General features: G+C 48.3%; 1 protein-coding gene across 18 annotated transcripts in view; it reads left to right on the top strand.

The window, feature by feature from the left end:
• The first annotated feature begins 7,696 nt into the window (after window positions 1-7,696).
• The window catches only part of FBRSL1 (fibrosin like 1), a 524,940-nt gene continuing 523,576 nt past the window's right edge, over window positions 7,697-9,060 (top strand). For all 18 annotated transcript variants that reach the window (XM_062010073.1, XM_062010071.1, XM_062010068.1 and 15 more), the window contains exon 1: window positions 7,697-8,586. In XM_062010073.1, coding sequence (XP_061866057.1) covers window positions 8,293-8,586 — 294 coding nt within the window. In that variant the 5' untranslated portion in view covers window positions 7,697-8,292. The remainder of the gene's footprint in view (window positions 8,587-9,060) is intronic.

Raw genomic sequence — 9,060 nt, 5'->3', positions numbered from 1 at the left:
CTTCATACACTGACCATGACCAAATTTAGAAAGCTTTTTAAAGTGTATTTATTTGTACAGCGTTGATTCATTCAGCATCAAGTTGAATGTGAGATTTAGAACATGACATCAGAAAAAGCTGAAGGTAATGGAAAACAAAAATTCTCTCTTGGGTAACTTGCCTAGGGAAGCACAATAAAACAAAGGTAAGGACTGAATTCTGAGGGGTAAGAACATCAGCAGTTCCCACATTCAGCACTTTACAAGATTTCCCCAGTAGAGAAGGAAACAGTTATTGCTATAATTATTTCATAGTTCCAGTCAGCTGCATTCAGTTGTACTGTTATATTCCAATGGCAGGAAAATGGAATACAGTAAACTATAAATATCTGTCAGAATTCCTTTGAAAGGACAACAGTTAATTGCATAGCTTGATCTCCTGCCGTGCAGAGCTTGCATTTCAGGTTAGAAAGGTACAGATTGTTATTGATTTAATTCTCTTGAAACATGTGTGGTATAAAACTGTTCAAAAGACTTATGGGGGAGAAATATATGCTTCCAAAGGAAGTCCTATAGCACAAGATTGTGGCGGGCTACCTTCTTGTAAAATGCTTTCTGAAATTCAATACACCCCCTTCCAAAGGCCCCCACAGTCACCTCATAAAGTGAGGCTCCTTGCTTCCTTTGCAGAAGTGAAATTAAATCAGTGAATCAGATGAAGAACAACAACAGATTAGCAATAGTATGAGGCACATGCAAAAAATAGTCCTCTGTGTTAAGAATAATTCAGTCCTTATTACACACTCTAACAGCAAGTGATCCATTTCAATCTTTCTTGTTTTTCTTTTATTTAGCCTCCAGTTCTACCTTCCTCTGAGCAAAATGATTCCAGGTAGTCAAAGCAACATTTAAACTATTATATTCTCCTAAATATCTTTGAACCTGCTTCTTATTTAGCTTGTCTGATCACCCAGAGACATTAGGACATACAACAGTGCAGTAATTTGTTAAGTTTTGGCCATTCTGGGAACAAATACTCCATTATAGCCATTGACAAGAGTGAGAGTGAAGTCCTGTTTAACATTTGTCTGGCTCACCTACTTTCCACGAAGGGTAACTTGACCTAGTATAAATTATGTATCATTGTGATTTTGCCAGTCTATGTTTGTGTTTAAGCTGCTGCTGGTACACAGACAGCTAAAATCCCCAGTGCAGAGACGCATTTATTAGCAAGTTAGAGCCTTAATTTTTCAGGTTTTCTAAGATGAGTGGGTGGGATGTTTTTGGTTTAATAAGTTTTTAGTTCAACTATTAGCTGATTGATAATATACATGGAGATGTTAAAATGGAATGTGTTCCTTCAACAAATTTATGAGTAAAACAAGCACAACCTACAACACACTTGGAAAACAGAAGCAACTTCTGTCCAGGGAAATTTCTGACCGTTGCAATGGTTGCACCTAATAAAGCTGACGGACGAGATTTTCACTTTTATTCCTCTCCAAATGCCATGTACTGCACATCACATTGAGCACTGAAGAAGGTGGCTGTACACTAGCAACATTCTAAAAGCAAGTAAAAGAATCATTAAATAGATCACTGAGCCCAACAGGATTTAGGCATACCTAGTCAAGCAAGACATAATATTAGCTACCGATCATTATGCTGCAGGGCTGACAACAGACATGGCAGTTTTCAGACTTTACATGTATGAAGCAAGAGGCAGTGCATATCCTGGCTTCCAGCCTCCTGAAATCTGACCCGGGTGTATGCAAATCCTCGGGTAGAGAGCATCAAACTTCACAAGGCTGCAGGCAGGAGTCAGAGCCTGCCCACATGGAACAAGTTCGACAGCTTGAACCTGAGGGAGATCAGACAGGCAAAAATGCAGGCAACAACTTAGGTTGGAGAAGGGTGGGGAAAGTTTTACTGAGATGAAGTAGGCAAGAAAGAATCTCTGGAGGAGAAAAAAAAAGAGAGATATTTAAGATAACAGTAACAGCAGACAGGATGAAAACAGGGAATTCTTCCAACAGATTTTTACCACACAGGATCTCAGGAAGCATTTGTGCTCACCACTGCATAGGTGAGGAAGATAGCCTACTGAAGAAGTTCTGGGAGAGGAATACTAAGGTTTTGTCTCTGCATCTCCATTTCGTCAGTTTCAAATAAGGCTAAAGATAATAACATCCTATCCTGAAACAATTTCAGAAGCTAAAAAGAGTATATAAGGTCAAGAAAAATGAAGCTATTATTATTAACTATCACCTTCTCTCACCCATGGTGTCAGATGAAGACGGTTTCTCTGAAGATAAAAACAGCATCATAAGAACTATCATTTACACTATTACCCATGAAAGCATAGAATGTCAATAACTGACTATTACAGATAGACTTGAACTCATTATTATAATCCTTTCCTCTCTCCTTTGCCCACTTGGAACAGAGACAGGCAATACCTTTCTTCCATACTGGCTGCACCATAGCTGAGCTGAGACCGGCTAAAGCCCTTACTGTGCTGTGCTGTGCTCCTCACACACCTGCCTGGCAGGAATGCTGAATGCCCCCAAGCTGCCCTACCCCCTCCTTCTCAGGACAGAAAAACCACCAAATCCCCCCAATATCAGCATATGGAAGCAGTTAGTAAAGTAGTATGTGCTAGAGATCCAGCCCTCTATGCACAAATTGCAAGCATACACTCTCTCCTACAGGCAAAAAAAAAATCACACTTGAGCCCTTAAAGCAGATAGGCTGAAGCTGATTTATTGGGGTGATTTAGTTCTGTTAAAACAAATTTAATTTTGAATACAATTTTATATCAATTAACAGAGTCTCACAAGTGTAGCCATTAAGAAATCTCTTTCCAAAACCAAAGCCAAATATTCAAGATTTATGAGACTGACTTGCCATATTGGAAGTAACTAATTATTCGTAATGATTCTTTGTACTCTGACAGTGATTATGTATTTTCAGTGCAAATGACCATGATGAAGCAAGTGATAAAGGCAGTCTATGTTTGTGGAAGAGATACCTAGCAGTTAAGGCCTGATCTTTTTTGCAGTGTTGGGGTGGTAGGGGAGAAACAAGGGAAAACAGCTAATTTACCACCTTGAGGGATGTACTGGTGCACATCAGAACTGCAGTGAAAGCCTGTGGTCTCTCTTTATTGCCTTAAGCAATCTTGTATTTGGTTTATTTATTCTGACCTTTTGGTTGTCCTTCCACCTTTGGACATGCTAGTATTTAACAGAGCTCAGCTTGCAGCATTTGCAACAGGTTGCAGGGTACATTTGAGGTAAGAGGAGCAACACAGATTTGGGGCCTAATTCTCATTCTTCACCTTGCTCTGATGGCCCAAAGCAGGAAAAGTATAATAGCAAAGTATAACAGCCCTGCTTCCAGCTCCACAGGATGAAGGAAACGTCTCTGGATTACTCTTCTCTGATTAAAGTCCCTGAGAATCAAAAAGTGATAGTTAGAGACTGGGTAGATTTTCACATTGCCTCGGGCTACAGAGAGCACAAAGCACAGTCTTTCTAACTTCCAGTCCTGCCCTAGACACAGGAATAGAGTAATTGAGAACAAAGTCCCTGTTCCAGTGAGGTGTTCCAGTGCCAGCAAGGTTAATGTCCAGGGGCAGGCTCGTGGCGAGAGCAATGCCATGTTTACTGCTACGGTAGCTGCTGTTCTGATACTGTATTCACTCAAGCTATGAACAAGGGTCTAATTTCTGATCCTCAAAAAGCAAAGACACAGCACATTGGTCATTAAAATCTGCGGCAGTATGCATGTGATTAAAATGTTAATGTCAATATTGTAATCAAAGTCTGACTCAGGAGACAGCTGGTAAGAGACTTGATCTGTATTGCTTAGCCCCAGTCACCTGATGCAGACCAGAGTTACAAGGAGGCTGTGCCCCATCACGATGTGGGCATTGGCCTCACTGGCTCGTGTGGCTGTAGGCTGGCTGTTGAAAAGGGAAAATCACATCAAATGTGGGTGCAATATTGGTAAGTTCAGCTGTGCCTGCACTCCAGCAATAGGAAAGCTTTTCCATACATTTCCTTGGTACCATCTGCAGCTGGGTTGCAAAGGTGCAGGGTCCCCTGTCCACACACAGTGCTCCTGTGAGGTTGTCTTCCTTCCTCGTCTCACTGGCCCATCTCTCTTGCCTCTTTTGGAATTTTCTGTGCTTGTTTCTATCTAGCTGAGTTTTATCCATTTAAGCCTGTGGTAAATTTCGCCTGGTGTTGCCTAAGCACCGAAAGAGCTACAGTCTGCAAAGCTTCTTTTCAGTAAATTCAGGATTAATGAAGAAGGCCTCTCTATTGTTGGAATGTCTAATACAATTATGAACTGAATGAATGGACTAGGCAGCAGTGGAGGGCTCCCAGGTTCATGGTAGGGAATTGTCTGTTTTAACATCCATCTGTTTTCATTCCCTCTGATCCATTATCATTCACCTAGAGTTATAACATGATGAATATCATTGTGTGGAAAGCCATTTGATGCTGGGGGGAAAAAAACTCACTGTAGGTCTGCCTTCTATTGAAAATGTGAAATTGTCTTGGTGGAAGGAAAAGCACGATTGATTCAGAGATGCTGTTTCAAATAGTGGCATCCTTTTACACATGGACTGCTTGATTTTGTTAATTCCTTTGGATGGCCCTTCTACAACAAAAACACCCATGTACACAAACCTGGGTATAACTAGAGATAATTATAGTGCTGCTGAATTTGTGGAGTTAATTGAGGAAAAAAAATTGTATTTGCAACTTTCCCCAGCAGGCACCTTCGGTTTATGTTCCCAGTGACATTAAACTCCTGAACGTAAACATGTAAGCGGGATGAGAATCTTGATGACCCTGATGACAGGAAATAAAGAAAGGAACTTTACAGGCAATTTCCACTGTCCTTGTTGGTCAGCAATTTGGAAGTGAACAAATGAAAGAGAACTAGAAATGCATATTAATGATGGAGGACCTATAGCACAGCCGGACTGAAGCAAGCACTACCAAGAGAAACTGTTAAAAAATCCACAGTTTATCTTGTTTAACGACTTATCCTTATGATGTACTCACAAGCAATGTAGAAATTACCTTGTAAGTTCAAGGACAGGGTCACAAATGTAAACGTAGCTCACTACGTTAAACTCAGTGTAAATGATCTTTTCTAGAAACTGACTCTTAAAATATTGGTAAAGCAAATACAGTTGTTAAACTCAATCCATTGTGTAACTGGGTGTAACTAAACTCCAGATCTTTCATTAACAACCATCCCCTGGATCTTGGTCATAGCTGTAAAATGCCATATACCAAACAAATGATAGCACTGTCCCTTAAAGAAACAGGAGGGAAAATACCCTGTTGGAAATCCCCAGTCCAGCAAAATCCACAGCAGATAGCTGTCTGACTCCCCACTAGCCTGTAATCACCCAAAGAAGTGGCTGGACTTAGCTATCTTCCCTGGTTAATTGGCACACAAAAGATTATAGGATTTTATTAGGACACAAACGACACCGATACAAGTGTGATTGAGGCATGTAATGCATGAGTGGCTATTTGCATTAAAAGGCTTTGTACTACACATGGGATTTCTACCTTTGGTTTTAAATTGCCTAAATTTAAATTATGCTTCTACGATACTTTAAAAAAAGAGACAATTTTAGCTCTTGTTTAAGTAAGGTAGTTGCCTGACACCAGAAACCCTTCTAAAAGAGCCTGTTGGGGCCAGGTAGAAGGACGCTGATTTCTGACTGCTCTGTTATGACAATTAAATCAGGAATATAAGGAAACCAAGGCATTGCAGTATCCATGGCAAAGGCTACCTACCAGCCTGCCTCTGCTAGGGGCACGGGGCTAAGGAAGCCACTATCCCTGGTGATGACTGAACAGAAACACAAGCAGGAGCAGATGGCAGGAGACTTTTTTTGCGTCCTTTCCTTCCACAGCTTCCGCTAACACTGAATGTCCTTCATGGATTTTTTTTTCCCTGCTTGTTTATGAAGCTCAGTGGGCTTCTTCAGGTTTTATTTCACAACGTCCTTCTAACTTCTTTCACATCCAGAACCAGAGGCTGCCCCTCAGGGAAGGCAAAAGCAGCTGAAGACATAAGGAATGAAGCCAAGTCAGTCAAATGGAGCAAAGCCAGCCACACGCAAGGAAGGGAGTACCCAGGAGTGATGGTAATGTGAGGTAGTATCTGAGTGCTTGCAATAAAAGATGATAACAGGAGGATTAGGTCCTGCTACCCATGCGATAGGGGAGACAGCCAGTGCTCTGCTCCGGGGCCCTGGTCTAGGCACACCTCCCTTAGCGCTGCCTCTCAGGCTAGCTAGTACACAGCAGCTCCGTTGGGTACTAGGCCAGTCCCCTTTCCAGGGTGGTACCCTGGGACAAGGACTGTGCTGAGAGACCAAAAACAGACAGGAGCAGGCTCGAAACGACAAGGAAACAAGAAGAAAACTGCAGCCTCCTTCTGTGTTAAAGAACATGAATGAAACATCAGCAAGATGGATGGATGGGGAGCAGGGGGTAATGAATGGCAAGGGCCTCCTGTCTCCTATCTCCATGATTCTGCCCTTCACCCTCAGCCCTTTGTGCTGCTCCACGTCCCACCTGCAGCTCTGGATGCCCTGCTCCTCTGCGATTGCACCCTCATTGCCAGCTCATTCCCTAAAATGTCCCTTGACCCTCTGATTGTTCCCTGTCTCATCCCTTAGCTCATCCCATATTCCTTGTCTCCTCCTATGCCGCTCGGGTTGTCCTCAACTCCCAGCTCACTCCTCAGTCTGTCCCCCATCCCTCAGCTCATCGTTTAACCCTCAACTCATCCCTCAGCTCGTTTTATGTCCCTGGCTCATTCCGCGACCCACAACCTGTCCCTCAGCTCATCCCTTACCCCATTCACCATTTAAAGCCCAGCCCATGCCGTGGCTATCCTTGGTCCCACTGCCTGTCTCCGGCTCGGCTCTCCATCCTCTCCACTCGTCTTTCGACTCTGGCCAGTCCCTCTGGCCGCCCCGCGAGTCTGACGGCGACGCCCCCCTCCATTTCCCGGGGGTCTCAGCCGGCCCCGTGAAGCAAGACTGAGGCAGAGGGGTCGCCGGGCCGCAGCAAGGAGCCAGTCGGCAGCCGGGCCGGGGAGAAACTTTTCTCGGGGACGGGGGCGAGGACAGCCCGCACCGCCCCGTTTCCCCCCTCGTTCCCCGCCGAGGCTAATCGAGACGAGGCGAGGCGGGAGGGGGGTGTGTGTGTGAGGGGGGGCGGTCGCTCGGCGGCGGCGGGGCGGGAAGGAGGAGGAGGAAGGGGGGGGGCCGGGGGCACGGCCGGGCCTGCGCCGGGGAATGACGCGCAGCTGGCAGCCCTGCTCATGCGCGGCCGGCCGGGCGGTGCTAGCGCCGCGTCCCAGCTCGGGGAGAATGGGGCGGCATCCGGGCAGCGCCGACTGAGCGGCTTCTGGGGGCCGGGGCTGCGCCGCGCCGCGGGCGGCCGGGCTGGGGCGGGCGGGCAAGCGCCATCCGGCAGCGGGCGGCGGCGGCGGGGGCGCCGCGCCGCGCCGGCGGGGGGCTGCGAGCCGCCGGCGGCGCCCGGCGAGGAGGGGTCGGCGGCGGCGGGCGGCGGCGGGCGGCGGCGGCGGCGAGGGCTGCCCAGGGATTGTCTCGCTCCCTCCACGGCAAGAAAGTTGGGCGGCGAGCGCGGCGGCGGCGGCGGCCCCCCCGCCGCGGTGCGCGGCGGCCGGAGCGGGGCCCCGGAGCGGCGCTGCCCCCGGGGAGGGGGCGCCGCGCCTGGATTATCCCGAGCTGGGTCGAGCCTCCTGGATCTGCCTCTCTTCCGCGCCGAGTGAATCCGAGGTGTCCTCGTCCTGATCCAGATAGATTTCCCCCCCCTTTCTTTTTTTTTTTTTCTCTTTTTTTTTTCCTCCCCTCCTCTTCCCGTCTCTGCTGTTTTTTGGGGGTGGGGGGGGCGGGGGGTGGAAATTTGTCAAGGTCATTCCGTGGATTTAATATTTTTTGTGTGTGTGTGCCGCTCGCCCCACCGCCACCCAGCCTTGCTCTGTGGATTATCATCGCCCTGGATCCGAGGGTCTGAACAGCAGGATTTTGTTGTTGCCTTTTTTTTTTAAAAATTATTATTTTTGAAGGGCTGCGGGGTTTGGAGAGGGGAAGCGGTGAGTTGGAGGGGGGCGACTTTTCTCTCTCCCCCCGCGCCCCCCCCGCTCTCCCCCCCCCCGAGCCCAATCTTCTCCTTTCCCCCCCCCCGTAATTTTGAATTATTATTTTGAATTTTTTATTAATTTACTTGTTCTTCGGCAATGGATGGGAAAATCCGGCAGAGCCGGAGGTCGAGGTCGCAGCGGGACCGCGTGCGGCGGCGGGAGGCGGCGGCCCGCGACCCGCGGAACCAGAGCCCTTCGTCGGGCTCCGAGAAGGAGCCGAGCCCCGGCAAGGAGAACGGCGGCCAGAACTGCACCGCCCCGCGGGGCCCGCCGCCTGCCGCCCGCGCCGCCCGGCCCCCGCGCCGCCGCCGCCGCGAGTCCAGCTCCCAGGAAGAGGACCTGATCGATGGCTTCGCAATCGCCAGCTTCAACACCCTGGAAGCCCTGGAGGTAAGACAGGAGGGGGCCGGGGGGCCAGGCTCTGCCCTCCCGCCGTGCGGTGGCTGGGGCGGTGGGGGAAATGGAAGGAAAAAGAAGCAGAAGAAAAAGGAAGCGCGGCGCTTTCAGGCTGCTGAATTTTGCAAATAGCAATTAATGTGCATTAATCCTGGTGTCAGCCCGGAGGGATCTCGGGGCTGCGGTCAGGAGGGTGGCGAGCTAGCCCGGGTGCTCGCACCCCGCTGGCAACTTGCTGAACCTCCTCCTCCCCCTTCTTCCCCAGCCCCCCTTTCTACCTCTGGCTCCGGCTGGTGTTAACTATCACTTAGGGCAAGTCAAATGTTTGTTTGGGGGTTTAATTGGTTGGCGAAGGGCTGCAAAATATTCCTGGCGTGTTGGGATGGTCCAGTATTGTTGTGAATGGTGGAGCTTCCACCTCCCGCCCTCCTTCCTTCCCCCCCGCCCCCCGACTCGAGGAGTTTGTGT

Source organism: Colius striatus, chromosome 17, assembly GCF_028858725.1.
Source record: "Colius striatus isolate bColStr4 chromosome 17, bColStr4.1.hap1, whole genome shotgun sequence".
Lineage (NCBI taxonomy): Eukaryota > Metazoa > Chordata > Aves > Coliiformes > Coliidae > Colius > Colius striatus.
Note: the sequence above shows the minus strand (reverse complement) of the source record. Positions and strands in the feature narration are given on the sequence as shown.